General features: G+C 38.4%; 1 protein-coding gene across 2 annotated transcripts in view; it reads right to left on the bottom strand.

The window, feature by feature from the left end:
- Window positions 1-26,368, bottom strand: part of GALNT18 (polypeptide N-acetylgalactosaminyltransferase 18) — a 260,211-nt gene that overhangs the window by 35,941 nt on the left and 197,902 nt on the right. For both annotated transcript variants that reach the window (XM_062576816.1, XM_062576817.1), the window contains exons 8-10: window positions 18,861-19,046; window positions 13,407-13,544; window positions 8,848-8,943 (exon numbers count right to left, since the gene is read on the bottom strand). In XM_062576816.1, the coding sequence (XP_062432800.1) occupies window positions 8,848-8,943; window positions 13,407-13,544; window positions 18,861-19,046 (420 nt within the window). The remainder of the gene's footprint in view (window positions 1-8,847; window positions 8,944-13,406; window positions 13,545-18,860; window positions 19,047-26,368) is intronic.

The following is a 26,368-nucleotide window of genomic DNA, read 5'->3' as shown; positions in this document are numbered from 1 at the left end:
CAACAGAGCTTCAGTGTTCAGAGGCAGCACAATTCCCTGCTAAACAAATACAAGGTTAATAGTGCAGTAACACCTGAATGACTTAAATGCATTCATCAGCTTTTGCACTTGATTACTATAAGCCTTTATGAAACAGGCAACTGAGCAGACGGATTTGACATGACAGCTATCCCTGTATAACTTTAATCACACACACCAAAAAAAAGGAAGGTAAATCCTTTAAAAAAAGTAAAGCTGTAAGGTAAAGAAAATGTGTGCCAATCTTCTGGTTACTATAACAATTAGCGTTTTTTGTTCATATTCTAAATTCAGACAAAATTCAAAGTAATACTCACTGTGATTGCCACTTAGTTGACATGCTAGTAGATTTAACAACCAGAGGACCATTAGGTTTTGTAGTCTGATCTTCCATTTGCCACAGCACATATACTTCTGCCTTCTTACCTCTAAGTCAGTAACTTGTATTATATTGTAATTTAATGAAATTACAGCTCCCAGAATGGTATCAACTTTGATGACTTCAACAGTTTCACTCATTGCTTCTTACAGTAGTGTAAGCCAATGGCTAATCATCTAGTTTGTTACGAATATGCACCTTATTCCTAATTTGTATCCAACCAGTTTTAATATCTAGCCAGCAGTTACTGGAACAATGCCTAATTCAGGAAGTGTCTAGTACCCCTTACTTTGTTTCTGAGAAAGTACTTCCAAGTTTAGACTGAAGTCAGCACTTGCTAAGTGCTATCTTGAGTGCAGACTTTAAATAAATTACCTGACAAACAGAGCTCTTTTCTTGGTGTACAAATCAATGCTGATTTTTTTTCAGAACTAGTAATAAATAATGACAAATTTATATTCAGAAGTAAATTCTTATATTCTTTCTGCTTCCTGATTAGACAAATTATGGTTGATGATTAAGAAAAAAAAGATCTCTTGTTCACAGGAAAACACTACAGAAAAATCAACATTTGTTTGAATAGAAAGTACTCTGCAAATAGTGAACAACACTAGACAAAAACTAGTTGAAACTCAATAGCTGATCAGAATTCAAATGAATGCTGTGAAACTAATACGGCTCATGTAATTACACGGAGAGTCGTCTGTGCTTTCATGAGGACTGTGTTTGGTCTACGGGTTCTAAATGAGCCAGTGAATGACTTCAATTAATACAGTGACATAATAAAACTATGAATAAAACCAAAGAAATCACTGGAGTGGGTCTTCCATCTACTGTATTAACTACCTTCTCTATCAGTTAATCAGATACTATGAAGAATTGAGAAAAAAAAATCTGACCTTTGGAACTCTGATTCTGATGCAGTAACAAATGAAATAATGTAACATCAATCAAGAGAATATTTAAATTGACAACAACCCGTGGTTACTGCAACATTAATTGCCATGTGTTCCAGTAACTATGTTGGTTTTATGCTGAATTTATATCGTAAGCAATAACTGGTTTTAAAAACTACAGATTGAAATGCCAATTTGCAATGAGAAGAGACATCTGTAAAATACGGATAACTCTAGTAATTGCTACATAATATGCAAACCTACAACTCTGATGTACTTCAGATTAATGCAGTTACCAAATGTGAAATGCTCAGATAGTATTAGCTTACAAGACACTGCAGGTATTCAACATGGCTGTTTTACTTCTTCAGATGCATTTAATTAAAACCATTTTCAACTTAGAAATTGAAAATCTTGTCCTTCGTGTTTTATTCTACTAAATATTTTTGAGATGAAAATCAACTTAATTCTGTAAATTTTTAGACCTATTCCACCTTGCAGAAAAGAATGTTCATAGAAAAGAGAAAAATAATTACTCTTTTCATTTTTAAAAAATAATTCAGCACTGACATAGTACCCAGAATATCAGTGTGCTGTAGGAATGCAGCCTTAGGATAATGGCTTAATACAATTTTATTAAAAGAAAAAAGATGCTCCTGAAGTACCACTGAAATGATTATGATATAACCAAAGAAGCTGGAACACACTTTTTAATCATCAGCTTTATCTGCAGTAGTTTGCTCTCTACCTGAAGATAACATTTTACTTCCTCAGCAGTCACATCACGCCCAAGGCCAGAGACAGCTAACGCGTGTGCAGACTGGAGGTGACGGCTTCCAGCAGTTCGCCAGCTTCTGTGCTGTTGACAACAACATTCTAATGCTGCCAGGGCCCTAGAGGAATAATTTTGTCTGGACATCAAAAGTGCATGTCCAAGTGGAAGGAGGCCAGTGCCACCCTGGGGAAAAGCGAGCGCAGCAGCACCTGCTAAGGGGCCGCCAGCAGGGCGTCCTGCAAGGCAGCGCTGGGTGCAGGTGCCACCCTGCTGCCTCCCAAGGGCTCTGCAGGATCACGGGCTGTTACGTGTACAGCCTGGTTAGTAACACAGCTGATGGCCTTAAGACCATGAATACGGCTTCACGGACGCTGAGCTACGAGGCATAATTCATTTCTGAAGGCACGTGGTGCCTCTGTGGCCGTCCTTCATTACTTTCAGCAGGTCTAGCACCCACGGGGAGGGATACTGCGTGCTGCTCCATACAAGTGTTTGTTTGCCAAGGGCTTTAGTGAGATCTCTGTGCCAGGATTTTTATTTCCCAGATGAGAACAGTTTTGAACTAACGTTCAGGCCAACAACTCCAATCTCTTCTAAATTAAAAGACTACATGAGAAACTTGAAATGCTCTGGTAATTTTAAATTCCTAGGCATTGCACATGCTCACAACAGCTTGTTTGCTTTTACTACATTTTCAGTGCAGCTTTTTTAGTGTAGTTATTCTGTGCAAACTACCTTAAAAATCTATAAACAAAGGAGAAAAGTTCTCAGAGCACATGGCCATCACAGGTACGGTAACTATGATTTGAGTCCTTAAAAAATATGAATAGAAGACATTAATTTTATAAAAATAGTCCAAAAACGAGCTTCTCTGTTGTTCTGCCTAACCTCTTTTCCTGCATCGGCTTCACCTGTTTGACAAGATGCTGAATACATTGTTCCTAGTCAAACCGTAGAGATAGCAAGTGTATGTCTCTCCTCTTCTTTACCATTAATAGACATATCAACAGTGGGTAAGATAACAAAGGTGCTAATAATGCTGAAGTAGGAGTTAGTTGTATAGAAATGCAGCAGAATTCAAGATGAAGTGGATAGCTCAAAGGCTGGGAGGCAAGTACAGAAATTAAAATGGTGCAGAAAACATGCAAGATAATGATAACATGATACACAGAACACCAAAAGGAAAGACTTTACAAGAAGTGAGGAAAAAAAAAAGAACTATACGAAGAACGTTCCATAATGCACAGTAACATCAACTAATCAATGCTACTGGGGAAAAAAAAAGAAAAAAAAACAAATGCACTAGCTATGAGATTGTTAGGAGAACAACAGAGGTATTAATTTCTTCAGCCTATTGCTTCTGTGCACTGGCATTCTTTGTTGTCTCCTGGGCACTTCTTGGCAGTCCAGAAATTTGCTTACTACGGTTTTGTGCTGACGTGATACATTATTCTTTTCTGCAGTAAATTGATGAAAGCTAAGTCCAGATAAATTACATTAGAATTTTCCCATTTGAAGTTTCTGTTATCCCTATGAAAATTTTGCTTTAGGAGGCAAAAGCTTTCTAACTGAATACCTTTAAATCATACAATATCATTTTCTGAATACCTTCTCAGTGTTATATCTGATCAGCATTTGCAATCTTTCATTAAAGGTCATCATACAATTCTGTATTTTTCCAACACATCTTGTAATACCTGTAAATTTGCACCAATACCTTTACTGTAAAACATCAAATAGTACAGCTATCTTAACAGAACCCTTACCCTTTCTCTTAGATGTACATTTCCCTTTCATTTAGGGGAAAGAATGATTCAACTGATAGGACATTAGTGGATAACTGATTTTATTCCTGTTAGATTTTTTCGATTTTAGTTTTTATTTGCTTTTTCAAACACACATCCTTTATGACACAGACAGACTCTTCTGTTGCATCCACTTACACAAAAGTCATTTCTCAGTCAGTAAAATGCTTACTGATTCCTCTGATTATCTCTAATACTCAGAACTTTGTTGTTTTAGAGTCTTCCTGGCTCTTAAGTTTTCAAGCTATTCAAGCTGTTAATGTTCTTCCTTCTGAATACTGGTATCACTCAAAAGAGGTGAACTACTCTTTCAACAGGAGGATGCACGGAATGCCCATTTTTATCCGCTCAATCACAAGCACTTTGCAAAATAAATTGTATTTAATATAACACTTAATTGACTGATGGTACTTGCTTATTAAACACTAGGTATAAAACTTCGGATAATGCAGTGCTCCATGCCCAGCAAAGAATCTTCCAAATTATCATTCAGGAATAGATCTAATGGAAGTGACACACTGTCAGCAGTGTGCCTGCACGGTTACCGGGCTGGTCACAAAGCAGCTTAGAAAACACCCAGCGTTCAGTCTCCGGAGGGTCCCAGCTCTAGGAAAAGAATGCAGGCAGGCCTGGGACGTGCGCTTACTGCAACTACAACTAAACATCTTTTTCTGTGCAAAACTGGGACACTGCTGGACTTCTTTTCAAGGTTGAAGCCTGTTTGAACTGTAGCTTGGCTTCAGCAATTGGCTTTAGGAGTTTATTTCAATGGTAACAGAATTAATCCAGTACCTTTACCCTTTTATGCATGAAACACTTCAAAAAGCAAAAAACCTATGACTTCACGTGAACTTTGTTATGAATTGTTTTGCCCTGATTTTTCTTCTGTCTCCACCCTTTCTGTTCCATTTCTCTCCTCTTAATAAGGAGAAATCCTTATTCCCAGCCCACCTCATCTCCCAGTTTTCTGCTTCCTCAGGGCACTTCCTCAAGGCAGAGGGCATTCCCCCAGCTGTCTCCAAAGTACTCTCCTTGGCCCAGGACTAAGGGCTGCTCTGTTTTGCCTCTGAACTGTTCTCATGCAAATAAAGTGAGGTAACATGGAACAGTACAGTAGGAAACCATTTTAACTATTATTAACTATTTTCCTATGCTGCATTTATCAACTATGTTAGCTATTTTAACAGTTGCAGAAGTCAGTTGTGCAGCTGTTTCAAGAAGCAGCAGCGGTGCACAGCAGCAGATGTGCCAGGCTAAGATACACACTGAAGTAAGCCCCTTTCAGACCTTTCACCGTCAGCACACCAAAGGAACCAGGAACAGTTGTTCTGTCCATCCTTCCTGCAAACCTAATGGCTGCCCAATATCCAAGGTGGCAACAGAAGTAATAGCAGTGACAGAAGCAGATGCTCAGCTGTGACGGTGATGTGCTTGCTGACAAGTCTCGGAAAGGACTTCCAGACAAGGAAGTTTTCAAAAAAATCTACAAGTATCTTGGCAATATTTCATAATGGAAACACTCTTACTAACATTAACAAATCATTAGTGATCCTTTAAAGTCATGCGATCACACTGCAGAGTGGGCACCCGTATTTCTCCCCCCCCCCCCCAGCCCATTGCTTAAACGTGCGTGTTGCTTTACTCAGTGGATGATACCATAACTCCTGAAAAGTCCAGGCTTCTGAGGATGAGGACGAAACATTGCTACCTGGGAGACACCCACTGAAGACAGAAGGAGGATGCAATCTCGGGTTCCAGTTTTTCGAATGCCCTCTGTCTTTTTAGGCCAAACAAAATACCCTGCTGTGGAAAATTGTTTCTCATTGGTAGTATCAGAGGACTAAGAATTTGGACAGATTGTTTTCTGATTTTCCATTCTATCCTACTGTTCAACCACATGTAAGGTTTGCCTCAATCTCTCTATTTGTAGAACGATGATACAAAAGAAACACAACAATATTATTTGAGGTTGCTACGTTAGTAAGTACTAACTGTAAAGTACTCTGAGATACCTGCAGGAATGAACTATGAATTTGTTAATGTTTGTTACAGTAGACACAGAGTGGTTTATTGAAAAGCTGGGGAACTCTGAAACAGGAGTCTAACCTTTATTAATTCTGATGCCTCTTCAAAATGGTACTGAAACTGTGCCAGGAAAATGATTTGCAATCATTTCATTGCAATATTTGATGCAATAGTTCCTTGCCTTTTTTTTAAAAAAAAAAAAAAAAAAAAAAAAAAAAAAAAACTTGTGAAGCTATGCATGCTGCTCTTCACATTGTCTGCAAACAACGGAACTTGGATTTCTAATGTCAGGTATGCATTTCCCTTTCTGTTGACTTAAATTATCCCTTTCCATGCACAACATGCTAAAAGAAAACAGTAACCATATTTACCATTCTGGAACTATTACTTGATGTCAATAGCTCATCTAAGCCATTTCCCAAGAAGAAAGCTTAATGAGAATTCAAAACAATTTCAAAGACATTAGCAAAAAGAAAATTAAGTTTGGTAAACCCAGCTTAATAAGAGAGGCTATAGCAATAACTAAGAACAGCAACTTAAGCTGCAAATGAGGGAATTGTTCTTGGCAGCCAGATCTATTAAGGTGCTGCAGGCTGGCTGTACATGTGCTAACTCTAAAACTGTAAGTGGTGTATGCTGCAACAGCAAAGCTCTGTACCAGAGCTAACAGCAGCATCGAAACCCTCACTCATACAAGCAGCCCTGAATCATGGGACTAATCTTTTTGGCTGATCTGTTTGCTAAGGCTGCCAGCTGGACCAGACGTTATATAGTTTTTAATCACCACTATTTTGAGAATAAATTTGCATCTTAACAGTATCTTCCATGGTCACTAGTAAATTCACTAAGATTAGGAGTATTTATTCAAATATTTCCAATATGCTAGAGAAAATGGAAGTGGCTGCAGCTCTGCTTAACCAAGAGATTATGTACACACAACAGAAATCTCTAGAAGTATGCTGAATCAATTTTATTAGCGCTTTTCCTGTTTCTAACTTAATCCCTAACACAGAGCAAGACTGTACCCCCTCTTCTGACGAAAGTTTTCCTTCATTTTTGGGATCTTGCTCACGTATGGGCTTTTTTTTTAAAAAAAAACTACATAGTTGCTTACAAAACAATTAAATCCATGTTAATGGGAAAGAGATGCAATTAACATTGTAAGTCTAAAAGGAGCAGAATCCTGTCAAAAAATGTTTCCCTTGCCCCCTTTCCCTTACTTGCCCTTATCTCTTTTATACAGAACTTAGCTGACATTCAAAAATAATTCTTGATATGGTAAATACTGAACCAAGGTAATTGAAGTTACTCTCTTTTGTTGTTGTTTGCCTCTTAACTATAATTAAAATCCTTCGTTTGAATTTACAGGTGTACCTGCAGTGTGGTGTTATCACAGATGATATGCCAGAAGAGAATTATGGCTCCCTCCCAGAAGATGAACAACAACAGCTCTGGCTCACAGGTAAACGCTCAGGAAGAAGGTGGATGCGCAGCTAACATTGAGGACTAGCTTACAAACCTCTTGGAGGGAAACAGCAGTTACCACGTAACTATGTGACAAATATGCCACAGTCCATGCAGCACGCGGGTGGGGTGGATGGGGCTTTCAGGCATTTCTGTCCTCATTTGGCTTTAGGAGTTTATTTCAATGGTAATAGAATTAACCCAGTACCTTTACCCTTTTATGCATGAAACACTTCAGAAACCAAAACACCTGTGACGTCACGTGAACTGGTGGATGGGGCTTTGAGACATTTTTGTCCTCATCGTTCGTAATTTACTCAAGCCCTGTGCCACTATTGATCAGTATTACAGACTCTCCATGAAGGAAGCCAGCACAGAACACAGTCACAGAATGTGCAACTTGGCAAGGTATGTAAGAGGCATACCCAACATTTCATCAGATTCCTGCTTCCGGCTCAGTAAGCTATCCAGCCACAGAGCGCAGTGTTACCTTTTTGCTCTGTGTTTGTTTCTGAGGTATTAGCAGGATTCCCTTTTGCGGCATAGCCAGATCACATAACTGACAATACCACGGGTAAAGCCACGTTCTGGAATGGTTCTAAGTGAAGAGCAACAGGGCCTTTTTGAGAAAGCAAATACAAAACGTAATCAGAGGGAAAAAAATCATTCAAACTAGAGGGATTTTTCAGGTCTCCAATCACTCCCACATTTATGTTTTCTTTATGGTGTTTTTGCTTTTGCTACTTCTCAGCATCAGATAATTTGCACATCTGTCTTTGACAAGCATGTTCTGGCCCATGTAAGATACTGCTTTTATTGTCAAGATTTGCATTTCAAATCTTACAGTAACCCACATGAGGAAATACTATGTCTTCAACCCCTTATTTGTCAAATTAATAAATGTAGCTGTTGTATAAAGAAATTTAGAGGCTTAGAGTCTTTTGTGCATTCTGAAGTAACAGGACAACACTAGAGAAAGAAAAATGGAGGGGTAAAAGAGGAACTGGACAAGAACAGGGTTTGGATTTTGACACAACTGTACTGTGCGAAGATGGCTATATATTTCAGATTTGTGAAACTGAGTATTTATACCAAGTAAACAGAAAAATTGTTGCTTCAGATTATGTATAAATAAACTGTGTGTGTATATATGTACATAAAATCACTTAAAATGTATTGTTTCTATTATGAGATGCACAAGTAAAGATCAGAAATGAAAGCTTTTACCAGCAAATCTGGGTCACTGCTTATCCTCGTATCGCTTAAAATCTTTTGAGATGAATAAAGTAACTTCTTTGTCTAAGCACTTAATATACTAATGATTCTCAGCTTATGGCATAAATAATGTTCTGGCTTTCTATAAAGCAGCTACTAAGCAGCATAAGGAGGTATTATAGCAGAAAAACAAAGACAGGTACAAAATGGTTCCTCCTACCCAGTCTACTAAGAGCAGCAGCGATACATGAGATCATCAGACAAACTAACCTGTGGTGTCATTCCATGGCAGATATAAACGATTGGAATATTCTCTGTATCTGGCCCCTGATCAAGGCACAAATCACTTTTCAGGGAATTCTGTAGCTAAAAAAAAACAGAAGAGAGACCAAACATGTCTTAGGTTAAAAAAAAAAAAGTGTAATTGCTTACATTTCTTTGCAATAAATCGTGTACTTGAGCAAGTATAAAAATACTTGTTGGAGAGAAAATGTTTGAAGAGAAGCACAGAAAGCATCTAGGTTAAATTTTTCCATGTAGTTAATAAACTACTGATTTCAAAAATGTCGCACAAGCTTTCAAGGAGGGTAGACTTCAGAAAGCCTTCAGAGACAGCAGTCATTCAAATATGAAGCCTCATGCTTCTAAGGTATGCATTATATACAAAAGACTTAATCAAACAAATTTTTCACCAGTGGGCTTTCAAACACAAGAGAAGTCCTGTAACTAAGCTACTTTTCAGAATCATTCAGGAGATTATTATAATTTCTAGAAATAATACAAAAATATCACTTCTGCTGACACTTGGGAGACTTTTTGTCAATTGGTATGCACCTAGCTCTTTCTCACATTCACATTCAGCAATTTAGCTGTGAACAGACTGCAAAGCACTTGGCCTTGTTCTTCACTAAGTGCCCTGTGTTTCCTATACAATGCTGAGAAAGAATTTTCTTAGAGAAGTTCTAAAATGAGCACAGATGATTAAATGGTCTTTTTATGGTGTGATGCCACAGCTGTGGGCTGCAGGCCCATGAGCATGGATAAAGGTGTTTAATGGTATAAGGTCAGTTCAGAAAACAGAGAATTGTCAGAAGGAGAGGGTTAAGAGCTGGTGCAGTTTGCAGCCATCTGAGAGTGACTGAACAGTCCTGTCAGCTGTGTCAGGATTCTCCTCCAGAAAAAACAGTCACTATGTTTAAAAAGGAAGGCCAGAGGGGCACCGGCATGTAAGAACCGTGGACAAGACAGGGACTAAAGCCAGACAGTGAATAAAATCAACAGAACTTATTTTTACAAGATTGCCAAACCCTAACTCCAAACCTGACTCCAACAGTAGCCTGGACAAATCTCAACATTAAGGAGAAAATAAGCGATCAGTATGAATACAAGCCTTATTCTTAGCTGCAAGCCTGTAGAATTAAGTAAAGTTTCATCTCTCAAACCTTTACATTCCTTGGCCATAAACGTAACCACAACTGTAACTCCAGTCTTAATCAGATGTTAGCTGACACTCTTTTGGCCCAACTGACAGTGCTTTTTCCTAACTCCAAAGGTACTGCAGAATTGAGAAAAAAATTGGTCTCCAAGTCTCTACCCTGACACCAATGCTAACCTTATCCATATTCCACAGCTCAAACTTGAAATGAATAATGATAAACCATTTTCTTAATCCTCATGAACCTAATACTCAGGAAGCAAAGAAGTTGACATTTTGGATGCCCATGTCCTAACTCTAATCTGAGAAATAAAAAAGGACCACTGTATGACAGAAATATTATACAGGCAGGTATTATTTGTAATTGACATTTACTCTCTTTACAGTCAGTGGTCTTAACAGAATCTAGCAATAAACTGAGCTCTGAAAACTTTAGATTTCTGTATGATACCCTAAACCCAATGTTTACTTTACCTAGGGGATAAATATATAAATTGTATGTGAATAAAAGATCTGCCTGATAGAAATATCATCATTTTTCCCAACTCTTTAGCTTAGGCTCGGATCTTGCAGGGACAGGGCTCTAGAAAGTCCCCACTGCTAAACCTGGCCCCTACCCCGGGAACCAGCACAAGGATCCTTAGGAGCTACTAGGCCCTGGAGATGACAGTCCATTTCCAAGCTGGCGGCCCTGCAAGGAGAGAGGGAAACTAAATCCTCAGAACTCCTGGTTCTCAAGCCATCATTTCACCACTAATCCCAACTCTGCCTTCTAGCATCTCCTCTTCCTGACACTGCAATCTGGAAGTTGTAGATTCCCCAACTCTAATTCTAACATTAAAGGCAAGCAGGAGACAAATTTGTATAATTAGCTATTAAAAACTGTTCGCTTCTTATTTCTGTGGGCCATCAAAAATCTAGAGATAAACTAGATCCTTGAATTATTAGATTCCAGAGTCATATATCTAACATCAAACCTAAGCTCTATTATATATACTCTAAAGAACAATACTGACATTAAAAATCAGGCACCGACCCTGACTGATGATAGTAATCTTTCTAACTATGTCAGCCCTACAAAACCCAGCAAGAAAAGGGGCTCTGGAAGCTTTAATTTTCTCAAGTATAATCCTAACCTCAGAAACAACAAGGAGACGAATCTACATGCTTAAGAGAAGCATAAATAATTTTCCTCTATGGCAACAAACAGTGTGCTGTTGGCTTCTGAAACTACCACAGATACACTAATTCTGTAAGCTCTGAAATTGATACCAATGGATATTTCAAGTGAAATAGTTTAGGATGATGTAAATAAATAGGCATCAAAAACCCAAGGTTTTTAAATGAGCGGCTGTATGCTCTATAAGTATATGGCCTTCTGTGCCTAGTTCTGTTCTGTCATACTTGACATAGGTCCTTGCTATAGATAAAGCCTAATATTACACTGGGATACCATTGCAATACCTGATTTCAATACCTTTCAACACCAGATTGCAATACCTTTTGAGTAATACAAAAGGAAAACTACTTCCTTTCCAGCTTTTTGTTTCCAGATGATCAAACAATGCCAATTCATGTGGCTTTTGTAATTATTCAGCATTTTTAAAACTAATGATAATGCTGTAATAACAAAATCTCTATTGTATACAAAAAATACAGACAATTGATGAACAGAAGTACTTAGACAATCAGGAAGCAGCCGGCTTGCTCTGAAAGATCCTGCTATTCTCCATTATAGGACATTCAGACAAACAGAAAAGACATGAAGGAAGACTAGAGACCCAAACACTCCATTCTCTCTAAAGATCAGGACATTATTTCATGCAGTGCTTCATAAAATAGTGTCCCCTTATCTATACAGATACTTCCCTATAGCTGTCCTCTATTTCTTCTGTGATACTACAAACAATGAAATAAGGGCTACTCCTCCCATCTTCCTTACATCATGCAGCAAGCTAGGAAATGTGCTGCGGAAGAGAGGCTGTATTATATGCACTGTTAAGTGGTACTTAAAATATGCACATTCTGCTGACAGTGGGGTCACTATTTCTGTTTTTGTTTGTTTGTTTGTCTTCTATATTGTCAGCAAGGAACCTTCAAAGGCTGGTGAAAAAATCTCTGCAGAATAAAATCCTAGAGTGCCCCTTGTGCGATTGCCATTTTGACCTCTGCAATGCCAAGTCAATCCAGAGACTATTCAGCAAGTATCTTAGCTATCGCACTGGTCTTCCTTTTTTTTTTGTCTAGTAAAATTTGCACGTGCAGTCACGGATTCTTTAGCCATTTGTACCTAAAATGAAACGCATGCACCTGTCAGGTGCTACCCTTCCTTTCTCCTTAGGAAACTTAGGACCTGACTAGATCATGGCATCACCAGGAACAATTCCGTATATCTGTGGAATAGGCCCCTTGCACACACCTCTCATTTTGACGCTGTTCTGAGCCATTTTGGAATTCACTCATCATCTCACCCATTTAAAAATGATGATCAGCACCTTTGTTGGAAGCAGTTTGCTTTCCTTTTTGGCTTGCATGAAAAGCCAGTACTATAATTTCAATTGATTGTCAAAGGAGTCATGGAGCTTTGTGGGGCATATAATCACCTCAGTTGCTAAAACAGAGCAGCTGCTCTACAAGACCCTCAAGGGTCTTCTCAGAGCCATACCAAAAACTGCACAACTTGTTAAGGCTTTTTTTTGAGGGGGAATGTCTCAAGTCAAATCTTTCAATTGTATGATCTTCTCTTTATTATTAAGTTTCCTAGTTGGAACTTGCATGCAAAAGATGCAGTTTAATTCACAGGACTCAATTCTTGCAAATGTAACACCAAACATCGACTCTGAAAAGGATGTCTCAGCTCTACTAGCTTGTTATATGCCAGTCTTAAGTTACTATGCTTATCTTCTGTGTCATAAATACCTGTCTTCTCTGCTTATATTGCCAATTTTCTAGGGGCAAGGATTGTCATGGCTTTAATTAGCATAGTGCACTAAATTCTAATTTCAACAGACAAGGGTACTACTGTCACACAAGTACTGATAACAGTTATCCTAGATACAAACATTTGAGGCTCAAAATTAAGGTTGTGCAGCTATATTAAGGAGTTTGCAGTTGAGCCTAATAGGCTCCAAAACATCTAAAAAATCATGCCTTCAAAATATCTGAGTAGAATGCAAGCCATGGGGTGAAAAAACCAGAAAAGATGATGTACAGAATCCTGCATTAGGAACTACAGCAACACAGCAGTTTCTGTCAACTAACCAAACAACTGAATAAGCGACTTGGAGTTTATCTGATTCTTTTACTCGGAGCCAGGTACTGTCTGCATGAGTTTCCACTGTTACACATTTTCCCCCATCTTTTTTTAAATAATAAATGTAAACAAGATCCTTACCACTCCATAGGCAATAGTATTGGAATACATTCTCATTTCTGGATACACACTGACAAGATACCACCGGAAGGTCTTGCACTGGAGCTTTTTCCTCAAGGCCTTCCTCTCAGAAATATCACCAATATCAATTCCAGAGTCCTGCACATGAAACAAAGGGCAGAAAAAAAATACATCAGTAATACAGCTGTTTCTGTAGAAACCAATCACTCAGAGTCTCTCAACTGTTCTACTCCTTGCAAAGGTGATAATCATCTGTAACGACCAGCGTTTGGTTGTGAAGTGATTCTGTTACCAATATACATTCCATAAGCCTTCTGTGCAAATGTGATATATACCAATGTGTTACGCAGGTCACCACCATGGGGTCTCATTCAGAGTCTGCTTTGGTCAATGGAAACACAGCTATTGACTCCAGTAGGGTTTAGATCTAGCTTCCAATGAATGTAACTGCTCTCTAATTTCCTGGTACTTTCCAAATGCAAAAGTAATTGGCAATAGGTAACAAGTTGTCCTGGAAACAACTTTATTGTTGGCATCCCACTGTGGCCTAATCAGTAGAGTATTACTTTCTGGCCATTTCCAAAGTCTGGTTTTGCTGCTTCACTGCAAAGAGTAACTCTACTCACCTTTCTGAAATATCACTTATTAAATTTCTATGGTAGTATAAAAGAGAAGTTGATATTTTGTTAACAGTGTTTGCAGAATCTTCCCTCCCCTAATCTTACGCTCTTTTACAGTTCTAGCTAAATTAATTTCATGTGGCATACTTCTTTGTACATCATAAAATGTGAATTTCGTGAAGTTCCTGTATATAGAAATCAGTAATTTATCAAGTTAAAATTCTGCAGCAGAAATTTTCAGAGGAGCATCTCAGTGCAAATCTGTGGCTGCTATTTAACAGGGAGTAAATGAGACATTTTGCTCTACGTTGTACTCTAACATTTTTACCTCAGAACAAAACACAGGATAAATATACTTTCATAGGGAAATCTTAGAATCTGCCTACTTATAACACAGACTTTACTGGGTCATAAATGCCCCAAAGGTTTTTCAGCCACCAGATACATGATTTTAAAATAACACTAAAAGCACTGAAATCTCTTGGCTCTATGAAAAGGATGTCTTTATAGGTGTCTAGTTTTCAGAGCTGCTGAAACAAAGACTGTTTGTTGCATCCCAAAGCGTTTAATTGGCATTAATCTGAAACATGTACATTTTACTATGGAGACATTTTCTGACTGATAATAAAGTAAAATTGACTTGCACATTAGCAAAGCATACTAAAAAGTAGTTAACTTAAGTCTGGCATAAACAGACATAACTACAGTTGATAATAATAATGACCCCCCCCCCCTCAAACCTATATCATTCATAAAACCTTATGGGAAACTGCTCGTTAAGCTATCATTTTTCCTGACTTTCCTAGCAAGTGACTAGACAGAGCAACAAGCTGTAGGATGCTGCAGGAAAACCAGCTGATCCTTCAGACCAGTCCTGCCCCATGCACCGCTCTGACTGCACTGGGGTATCTGCCACTTGCATGAAAGGATCGGAGCACATGGCTGCAGACGTGCAGCTCGCAGCACTGAAAAGGCTTCCTAGGAGCGGACACCCAACCGGTCCGGTGCATCCTTACTCCTTTCTCATACAACTCAGCCTGCATCAACACTTGCTCTCCCCTCAGTTTATTGCATGAGGTAAGAAAGTGTATCTGTGGCCTCAGGATCAAAGAAAGGATAAAAGCGCACACACAACACACTAACACAGTGGCATCGTCGGGAACAACCGAGTGTGTTCTCCAAAGCCGAGAATGTGATGGGAGAGAAAAAGGAAAAAAAAATACATAGGGCAGGACATGGGGAGACTATACCTCCTGCTTGTGGCACTTGAAAATTTTTCCTTTGGGTTTTAAGCACTTTTCTGAATCGATTTAGCTAAGCAGTTATGATGCAGGATCACCATGGCATCTGAAATCCCCATTAAAAGCTTTCAGTACTTCAGAGCCACACACAGACATCCCAGGATGGCAGTCACAGCTTACTGTCAAATGAGTCAAATTCCTTCTTATTATTAGCTCTCAAAGCATAAAATCTTTGGAAACATCTGACTGTTTTCACAGGTCTAGTAAGCCTTCCACGGAAAAGTACGTTGTGTGGTTAATATTTGGGATTAACACATTTCAAGTCATGATTGCTACAACTAGATACGCTTCCGTTATCTATGTGGCCCCTTATCGGTGTTCCAGAGCCCTGTTTTGCGCTATCTCATCAGCTTCCAGCTAGAGATTTACTGCTGCAGTTATCCTCTTGTATAACAGCCGGTGGTCATTCCGTCCGTCTGTCCGCTCTGCATCCCTCTCACTGTGGTGTTTCCACATTGCTTTCCTTAAGCTCAAGCCAAGTTTGATTTGAATATTGTCTCTGGTTTGTATTTCATCTTCAATCTAATCTTGGGGTAAGACAGATGAAATAGAAATACTGTAACCCAGTCAGGTATCTAAATTTGCTCTAATCCATCCCCAGCCTTTCTCATTCATCATCTCTTTGTCTTGTCTACTAAGCTACAACTGTCCCACAAGTTTTAAGTTATTTTTTAAGTTGCTTCTTTACACTGAACACTCCTTCCTACTGATACTTCTATACCATCACGAGGCTGCACTGATCCTAACCTGTTGATGTATGAGAGAAGACTCCCACACCGACAAACATAGGATTTCTTTATCTTGACTGACTCCATTACAACTCTTGGGATCATAATTTTGTACTGTATTTGCCTTTTCCCCTTTAAAGGCCAGAAGCTTTCCTTAAACATGTTGTTCATTCTTGCTGCTCTAGACTCAGTTCGGTTTCAGTGAAGTTCGGCATGGGAAAGGAAGAGAAAGTCCTAGATCCTTGGAGCTCTTCCCCTGACTCTTGGCACCAGGCCTTGCACAGATAAAACAAAGATGCTTGAAACAGCTTTAAATTCTATGACTGACTTGGGAAACACGAGCACATATAAGTCTGTCAGAACAAAACAGAGCCCCAGTGCTCGCCTACCTCCTTCCTTTCCCTATGGCAAATGATGGAGGCTGGATGTACAACACTTAAATGGGCTTATCTGTAAATGACGGTTCCCAACTGAGAGGGAAATTTTTTGCTGATCACCAAATCCCGCATCTCCTCTGAACATAGTGCAGCAATTTCCAGGAATTATCAGGCTGTGTAGGCCTCTTGCAGCTGTGCAAAAACTGAGCCATTTCCTAGTGTGCTTTTAAAAAGTACCTGGGCATATGCATGCTTTTTTGTTTTTCTGTGATGGTGAAAAAATAAAAATGAAGGTATTTCATGCTAGGTTCTGTACATACACATAGTAACAGATTTTTCCCTAAAACAAAGGCATTTCGTTGCATAGGCTACCAATATTAAAGGCTGATTCAGCCTTTGTCATCATCTCCAGCTTTTGAAGTCTGTACTAGTGTTCAACAGCAGTAGCCTTCGGGAGACGAAGAGAGAATATAATCTACATTACAATTTATTCATGCAAGTCAGTGCAATGACTAGTACGTTTGCAGTGGAAAAAAAGACAACAGATTGAAAAAAGTAAATTTTTTTTTAAAAAAAAACCCTGCAAACAAAAATCAGTTTTGGCAGTACAAGATCTACCATGCAAATATCTAGATGGACATGGTGACCTGAAGAAATCACTTTAATTTGCAAATCTCATTTATATTTCCTTTGTTTGATCAATCAGTTTTAAAATTTATTATAACAAGCCTTACTCTTTTCTGATGTATCAGCATATTCAAGGCAGTTTCACTTAACCAGTAATAAACAATAAAAATTTATCTTCATATTTTTTATGAATTTGATTTCTAAATAGCGTTCAAATCTTAGCTTTGCACGAGATGAAATATCACCATCAAATTTGGACTAATACTAGACAAATATGCACAAAACACTAAAACTAGTTAGCAAAAAGAATTTCTGAGCTCTGCATTAATGCTATGTTTGCAAATCAACCCACTCAAGAACAGTCAATGAAGATCTAACAATCATCAGGAAAATAACTAAAAATAAAAATGTACACTGAAATTCAAAACTATTACTTGAATTAAAAGTAAATTTGATTTTAAATTTTTTTGATATAAAACAAGTAACGCTATCTTCTAGAAACATTTTTTTCTCTTGTCTGCATTGCTGTGAGACACCTCAAAACAGCGACAATTCATGGATAGTTCTGACACTATGAATGTGGAGCTCTGACTTCCAAAAAGGTCCCTTCCCCTTGCCAGACCACAAAGGAAATTTTACTTGGCACTTTCATGGTATATTATGTGACTAATTCACTTTTTCTAAAACCTGAACTAGGCTGACAACTTCCCCATTCTGCCTTAATTATCTAATTTTAACCATAGAGGAGGGAGGGAATTATTGAAAGCAGATGGTTCAACTTCAGCATTCATATACTGAGCTGGTTTTCATTTCTAATCTTTTTCCTTGTTAAATAATAGATAGGAAATACAGCTTTTTACCTTTTAGAACCACAAATGGCAGCAAAAGCAGACAGAAATTTTACAGAGAAATTTTATTAAAGAAATATAAATTGCCCATTTGTTCAGGCTAGAATAATTGCTTTTAATAATGATGAGAATGAGAACTGCATGCTGTAAATCAAAACTCAAATTCATCTACTGCCATGGTTTCCAATCTCTTACGCTAGGTGGGTCCTCAAATATGTTCCAGAAAGAGGTATAAGACAACAGTCACATTTCTCACGAGCCCCATTAACAGTTCATAGATTAAATACCAGTGACTACAGAAATGAAGAGCAACTAGGATCAGATGCCAAACCGAACTCTCAGGCTTCTTATCCTACAGTATCTTTCCAGTATAACGAACCAGACATGGCTCAGCTATGGTAAAGATAACTGGACAAATAGGTTAAAAGGAAGTTGCAGCTAGATTCCTGCAATATGTTATGGCATATACCAGCCACTCTTATTCTGATGTGAAATTATTCATGAATGATAGAATCACATTTTTATCAACAGATACAAACACTGCTGTAAGGAGGTAAAACTCTCCTTACAAATTTGAATATCTGACTATAAATGAGAAACTTAAACTCAAAATAAAATGTGTAATGTGGGTAAAATGTTTCTTTTTTCTCATTCTTGCAATTACTAGTTTAAAATCTTGCAGAGTAATCAGTGAGGATGGTAAAAAATGAATTTGACAAGAATACTCATTTTGATGAAGAAATTCACTTTTTTAAGGAACCTGAAGATAAAGGAATTATCTCTAGAATAATACACAACTAAATATAAATATACATGTAAGTATGTATAAACATACTTACATACATATGCACATATGAATAACAAAATCATCACAGAGAATCAGAGTTCAGAATAGCAGCCAAAGCCCAAAGCATCAACTCCAAAGCCTCCAAACACCACTCTTCATGACTCACCTCCTGGGGTATGTTCCACGCCATGTAGACATGACTCTTAAATTCATCCATCCAGACTTCAGCCACCCTTAGTGCATTTCTCCGGACATGAGCAGTTAGATCTTCTGTGTATGGCTTATGGGCTCTTTCAATGTGGGCAATCCTGGAGCAAGGTAGAACCTCAACACTTCCTCCACATTGCCATACCTACAAGGAAGGGAAGACACCCTGCTAATTAAAGCTCCCCGCACCTCTGCTGTCCATCAGTATACGGAAATACATGGAAATCTTTTTATTTCTATTTATCTATGTTAAAAAGAATAATAACTCAGGGTCTATTGGACTAGGGAGAATGTTTTAGACAGTTTTGAGAAGAGAGAATTATTACCTTGCCTTATTTAATTAATTATTACCACTAATTACCTTACCACAGAATTAACTACATTACCAGTAGCCTCTCAACACAATCTTCCTGGATCATTTAGCTATCTTCAGTATTATTAATAAAATAATTTGTAAGGCACTCAATACAATGGCATATGGGTTCAAGTTTTAACAGCTTGCAGACATTTCTCTTAGATTGTGTGTAGTGCCTCTCACCATGTACAGGCCCTATTGCAGAATCCAGAACTAGCCTTAGATAACAGTGAAACTAAGCTAATGTACAGGTCACCAAAGAAGAGGTATAAGGTCACCAAAATTTCAGGCTTTAGGAAGACCAGGAAAATAAATGCATCTTAGGCTTTGCTTTAAATATAGCTCAAAAAGGAATCAGATTTATTTCTTTTGAGGAGTGCCAAAGACTAGAATTTCCTAGTGAAATAACTCTAGGAACAATTTCAACATGCACAACCATTGTAATTGATAATACATATAAAATGCAGATGACTGTATCTGCTCAAGTATATTTCAAGCGTCACAGTTGAGCTAATGCCTACAATATTAATCATGAGTATTGTATTCATTTCTAATTTCTCTTTCTGCTTTCAGCTAAAGAGAAAACCACTTCAGCAGGCTCAACAGTCAGTGAAGTAGCTAAATTCTTTTACACAGAAGCTCTTTTTTCTGTGCCTCTTGTATTATGTTAACTTCAGAACAAGATCAAGACAGTGCAATCGTGACAGTTTAGTGAACACTGCTCAGGTAAAACCCAGATGTGTTCAAGCTGTTTGATCCTGCTGAACAAATACCTCAGTGTCTCAGGAACAGACTTGCTCCACTGAGAAGCGAGGGAGTTTGCCTCACGATACTGCTAATGGAGATTCCTGGCACTTGGTATCCTATACCAAGAGAGCAAAAAATGAGAGTGAGAGTGTTCCTCCCCGGCTTAGCCAGGCCCGAAGAGACCGCACCCGACCTCCCTCCCAGCGAGCCGGAGCCGCGGGCTGGCAGAACGTCGCTCTCTGGAACCGATCTCAGACCCCTCCAGGTCCGACCGTCCTATAGGCATATGCTCTGCTAAGGAGGCACTTTGTTCAGTCATTCATTTTATATGTTTAGACATCTGGCTTGAATACAGCATTTAGGCGTTTGGCAGCTCCTGAGAGCAGAAGAATGTGGCACGGATTCAGAGTGTTTACAAAGCCGTTTCTGAACTGGTGCCTAATTGCAGGCAGCATATGCTGGGAGAAGAGAGGCAGCCTGGGTGTTCGGAGCTCTCTGCAAGATGAGCTCTCCCATGAACCTACTGTAAAATCAAGAATGGAGCTGAAAAGATTTCAGCATGTCTCTGTCTTAAAAACTTGGAATCCCGTAAGAGTAAACAAACCTTATCATAGCCAACATCGCAGCAAAGATGATCACAAATATTGGGAAAGAAATGAGTAATGGATCTGGCATTGAGAATAATCTGAAAAGAGCATTTGTGTTCTGTCTTTCTAAACCTCAAATAACACGGTCAATGCAGTTTAAAGAGCTGTCAAGAAAGAGTAGTTTCTCAAAGATCTAATGCTAAATGGTTCAGCTACATTTCTTAAAAAGATTAAATATGAAGTATCATCAGCCAGTGCTCACACAATGCCTGCTTTCAATCCAAGCCACTTCTCAGCACAGCATTGACAAGAAGCTAAAAATTGTTTTAGAGTTATTCACTGTACACTGCTTAAACTCATGACAGGAGAAACAAGGAAGATGTAGAGACAGACAAAGCTTAGCCCATGACAAGACAATCCACAAACTGCATGCCCTGCTATTCTGCCCAGCCTTTGCGCATTTTAACTAGGGATGGCCCTCATCCAAGTCTGCCATGTGAACACCAAATCTTTTGCAGGAATATCAGAGTCAGATCAGAATCCCATCTCCACAACAAGCTGAGCCAAAAATTTCACTGCCTGTAATAAGCTGAATTACCACATAAATTTCCAGGATCTGAATCTGAGGAGTGAACTCATCTGTACTTTTACTACTTATTCAGTAATCAGCAAAATCTAATTTGACTTCATAATGAAGTCATATGTATATTCCAAGGACATTCTGAGATGAAAAAGTCTTTAGTAGTTTGGAAACAATTACCACTACCTGAGTAATTTCCAATTAATCAAATCTCTTGGCCACTCCTTTCTCTCAGACACTGTCAGTCTTTGTTCTTTTTCTAAAGACTAATTAGTTGCTCTGCAAGAAGCATGGATTCACTTAAAAAATTAATGCTAAGAGGGAATTATCAATACAGAACAGGCTGGCTACATTGAGCAGCTTCTAAAACAAATTCTGTTGTTTATAAACCAAAAGTTCCTGCAATACATGAAAATGTGACTAGCATATACTGAAACCAGTCTAGAGGTATATGCTAATACTTCCCATATATCAAAATGAATATAAGTCCTTTAATTAACAATTCTTTTAAAGAGGAAGAAATTAGACACAAATGTGACATGGGAGCTGGGAATCAGCTTAAGTTAAAGTGTGCGTGGAGCTTGCAGTTGCAGCACTGAACAAGTAACCCCCTCTGCAGCAGCAGGCTGCAAAGCCTTGCGGAGCCCTTGCGGCACGAAAGGAGAGGCAATTCTGTATAAGGGCAGGACGCACGGTCCTGGCTTGCTCAGCTGGGACAAGCCAGAGTTTCCTGCTCCCCAAAAGTGTTCTTTGCCCAGAGAATTACAGTAGGGTGAGAAAGGTCTTTTGCCCAAATTCTTCATTGCACTCATGGACAACTTAGGCCAGTTGTCAAGAAAAAAATTTGTAGGGAGGCATCACGGTGGGATTTTCAAATGATGTGAAACTCTCCTGGAAACCTCAGTGGATTCTGAATTCCCAGCTACTCGAAACCTGTGCAAAACCTCCAGCCAGTGGAACGAAGGGTTTTGCTATCCCTACTGTACTAAACACCAACTGAACACAGTACGTGAATACTAAACACTATAACATGAATGACTAGTTGCTACAGAAAGCTTTAGCTTTTCTTCATTCTTCCCTGGTTATAATTGAAATAAAAGAATCTCTTGCAGCTAAACCAGGAACATCTTCTCGTTCTTTCTTCCTTTAGATGGACTTGAATTTGGCTGTTTCCATCTTCCTCCTTTACTTGTGGCACAGTTTGTGTTCCAAGCCATCTAACAAAGTATAAATCTTACAACAAAAGAGCATGGAACAGATTCATTAATTAATCTGAACTAGCACTTCTCATCAGAGCAACAATAATATTTATCTTTGTCATTTATAAAATATTTCTATATTAAGAAATACATTTTCTTAGACTCAGCTTAAAACAAGCTTTTGTGAAGCCTTTTAGAGTGTTTTGTTCCTTATCTCATGAAATTTTTATGGAAAGAGATTGTCTTTATAGTTAAGAAATAGGAACAGGAAATGTGGGGTCAATTCCTCACACATCCACATGTTTCCCACACGAATTCCAGAGCTCATTTTTTGCTATTATCAGTAATCTTTATTCATACTTTATTGGTACTGAATAGCACCTTTTGAATTCTCTACCACTGTCGCTTTACATGATGACTATATTTACCAAGGTTTAAAATAAGTGAAGTCTTTCTAGATTAGTACCAACAACTTTAGTAGGAAGTCTGAAGGTAAAACAGCTCTATAAAGATTTTAATTTTTACCACAGAGCATAGTTCAAAGTAAAAAATTGTATCTCTGAATAAACTGCTGCTGCAATCAGTAATACTTAATGACAAACCCACTTACACAAATTGAAGGAAAAAATTGAAAGGATGCGTTTCCTAAACTACGCTTTAAAGAAAATATACCACCTTTTCCTTTCACCCATTAAGATTTTTTTTTTAACCTATGGTAGCAAGAGCTGAAAATTGTTACTGATAGCATCAATTCCCTGCCAAATACCTAAACATATGTTTACACTTGTCATAACAATATATGATTTGAGCACCATAACACAATAAATAACGAGAAATCGTATTTCATTCTGTAAAGGCACAAATTGCAAAGCTGAATCAATGGAGCTGAGGTTTTGTCTGAAGGCAGAATCCTTAGAAAGTTTTCAAGTGTGAGGGAGCGCATACCTCTGGGAATATTTAAAGTCACTGGAGAAGCCCTGGCAATACATATGTTTCCAGTTTGTTCTTCTTTAGAGGAATTTCTTTTAGGTTCTGTTTCTGCTGGTTTACTTTGCAAAACCAGTTGTTCTTTCAAAGAGGTGTCAGAATCCACTTCAGTGTTCTCAGTGCTCTCCTCCAAAAGACTACCTTAGAACCAGTTGTTTATTCTTGAATTTCCCAAGGCGGTTCATATATTTGATGCAGCCCCAGGAAGGACTTACAAAGCTTCTTCCTCTTGACAGAGAAACTATCTAAACAGGCAGAACTCCAGAAGAAAAGCAACAGGAATAGCACCTAGGCAATTTCTAACACCTATGAAGTTTACAGATTGAAATCAGCAGAGCCTATGACCTAAACTAGGGAAAGCAAGTGGAAAATGAGAGGAACATCACATGGATACAGAGAGCACATTTGAAAAAAGGATAGGGGAAGTGTGTCTCTCTTTTCTAAATCTTTATTTGTTATGAGTTACGTGGAGAACTTGGCCAAGCTCTAAGCTCTGCTTACTGCTGATTTACTGAACATAGATTTAGACGTAAGCCGTAATTGTGGCACTACATTTGTGAATTTATGTGCACTGAGGTTAAAGCAGCCATGGAGAACAACTTCCTAAAATCAGAAAACATGTTCTTCACCACCTGCCATTGCAACCCATCTAGAACAGGCTGAGAGGGATGCCTGCACGAGTGAAGATAAGGTCTACTATCGAAATTCTAGGGGCTTATTTATCCTTCAATAGGTATTTGATTTTGACCTTGTATAGGCTTTACAAAGTGTAAATGAATTATTAAGCTTATGAAGAAGGCAATTAGACAGACAGACGGCATGAGATTTCCTTGGACAGCTTCCTGGAAGAGGATTTTGTTTAATATTACAGTAGAAACTATCAAGTATGATTCATCTCAGAAACCAAGACTAAACTTTACTAACCAAGATAATCACACAAACACATGCAACTATGGTAGTGCCTGAATACAGAGGTAAAATCAGCACAGGAACAGTCACAGAAATGGAAGACGGAAAAAGAGAGCAGGCAATACAGGTGTGGCACAGCAAATCTGCTGCCACCTGCCCTGTGTTGCAGGAATAAAGCACCTAGGCACTGGACACTCCAAAGAAACGGCACGAGCAGGCCAGCAAGGGAATCAAGTAAGGCACCAGATGGATCCTTCAGCGTGCGGCAAAAGCTTCCACCCTACTACAGTGATGCCACCATCCCTCACTCACCTGCACCAAACAGGGAGGCAGCAGCAGCGTTTGCACAACCTCCAGGGTGGGGCAGAGAGGGGTCACTGACACCTCCTTATACTTCTCTAACTTAATCTGGTGATAATTTTTTAAAAGCAAACTCCATTCACATCTGGAAAATTTATTTCATTAAACAAAGTCTCTCCATTTCTATTTATTTTTGTAACCGTGTCCTTGAGTAAAACCTTTTCAATTGCAAACATATTTGAATTTGCAGGTTCAATCAAAACAATTACAATTCTGAAGCTGATCTCTCTCTCTAGTCTATAATTTATACCTCCTTATAAAATGATATATAACACTTCTTCATTAAAAGGGTTTATTTTATATCTCTTTAGTCACTGGGTATTCTTTTCATGTTATGGTAGCTTAATCTATTAAAAAATAAATCCTACATGATGTTGAGCAGTTTATTAGCATATACTGCATTTGTTAAATTTGTGTGTCATGCAGTTTTTTCAGAGAACTAGTATGACCTTGTTTGAAACTATCATTGCATTTAATTATTTAAAAGTTCTGTTTGCGGTCTAAGCAGTTTGTTGGGATTTCTCAAAAAGCTGAAGCATTTTTAGCTTCTGTGAAGACTGCAAAAGCCAAAATTAGAAGAACTCATTAAAAGTGGCCTGAAAAAAAAAATGTCAGTGTGAATAATTACTACTATGGAGTCAAACAAATAGTCACAAATATCTTCAGCATGCCTTTTGGGGATCAATTTAACACAAATATTTGTGAATCACTCCACTTGAGCTGTTTTTTGTTTTTTGCTTTTTTTAATTTTGCCGTTATCATTACTCATCTACAGATGGCCAATAATGAGCTTGATGCTTTACAGGCAAGTGGTATGAATGAACTATTTTTATCCAATATGGTGAGGTGGGTGTGTGATCATTTTGTGACTCCATTTTTGCCTTGGTATCTTCCCAGCTGGCTGTAGAAAGCACAGGGAGAGCAGTCACCCGCACAGACCGCTGACAACAGTGCTCTTGTTTCTAGTAGTACACAACAGCTTTTGGATCAGACCCTGAGAAGTTTTCAGGTTGTCATGTGTATTTGGGCAACTCTCTCTGTAAATCTAAAAACTATACTCAGTAGATCATATATGTCAATCTTTATTTAGGTGATAGCTCCACTGACATCAGATAAACTTCACTATGTTATCACAACAGTTCAAATAAATACTATTTGATTTGGCTAACATTCCCCAAAGTCAGCAAGAAACCACACAGTTTCTTTATTCTACTTGTACTGAAGAGACTCCTCTTGTTGAAAAAGTCTGCCCAAACAGCAGAATTAAACACAGAGTCCTGGGGTAAGTCAGTTAAATTCAGAATTAGAAAATCAGAACATAGGTGGGCAGGAAGAGAAAGAAAATAGTGTGCTTACAGAAGCTATGATTCTGGTTTACCCCCTGCTTCTAGACACTGAATGCGCTGGAAAAGAGAATCATGTCCTTGGTGGGTACCTCTGCAGAGTGGGAAATAAGGGTGTTAATGAATTTCAAGAGATGCCTGTCTGTAGTCACAGCTCAAAACAATATGCATAGAGTAATCAGTGAGTGAAGAGAGATCTTTAAAATCAGTTCATTCATTTTTTAGCTAGGATACAACTCTTCCTTAGTTTTAAATTCCTGAAAGCCTTTGAGGTTTTTGAAGACTATTCTACTTTTCTTCATCATACAAGCCTTTCAGGCAAGCACACCTATTTATGTGTGACAGCTGCTTTTTTTCCACACTCAGGGGTTGAAAATCTTAATGTGAAATTGTAAGCAGT

This window comes from Rhea pennata, chromosome 5, assembly GCF_028389875.1.
Source record: "Rhea pennata isolate bPtePen1 chromosome 5, bPtePen1.pri, whole genome shotgun sequence".
NCBI classification, from domain to species: Eukaryota; Metazoa; Chordata; class Aves; order Rheiformes; family Rheidae; genus Rhea; species Rhea pennata.
Note: the sequence above shows the minus strand (reverse complement) of the source record. Positions and strands in the feature narration are given on the sequence as shown.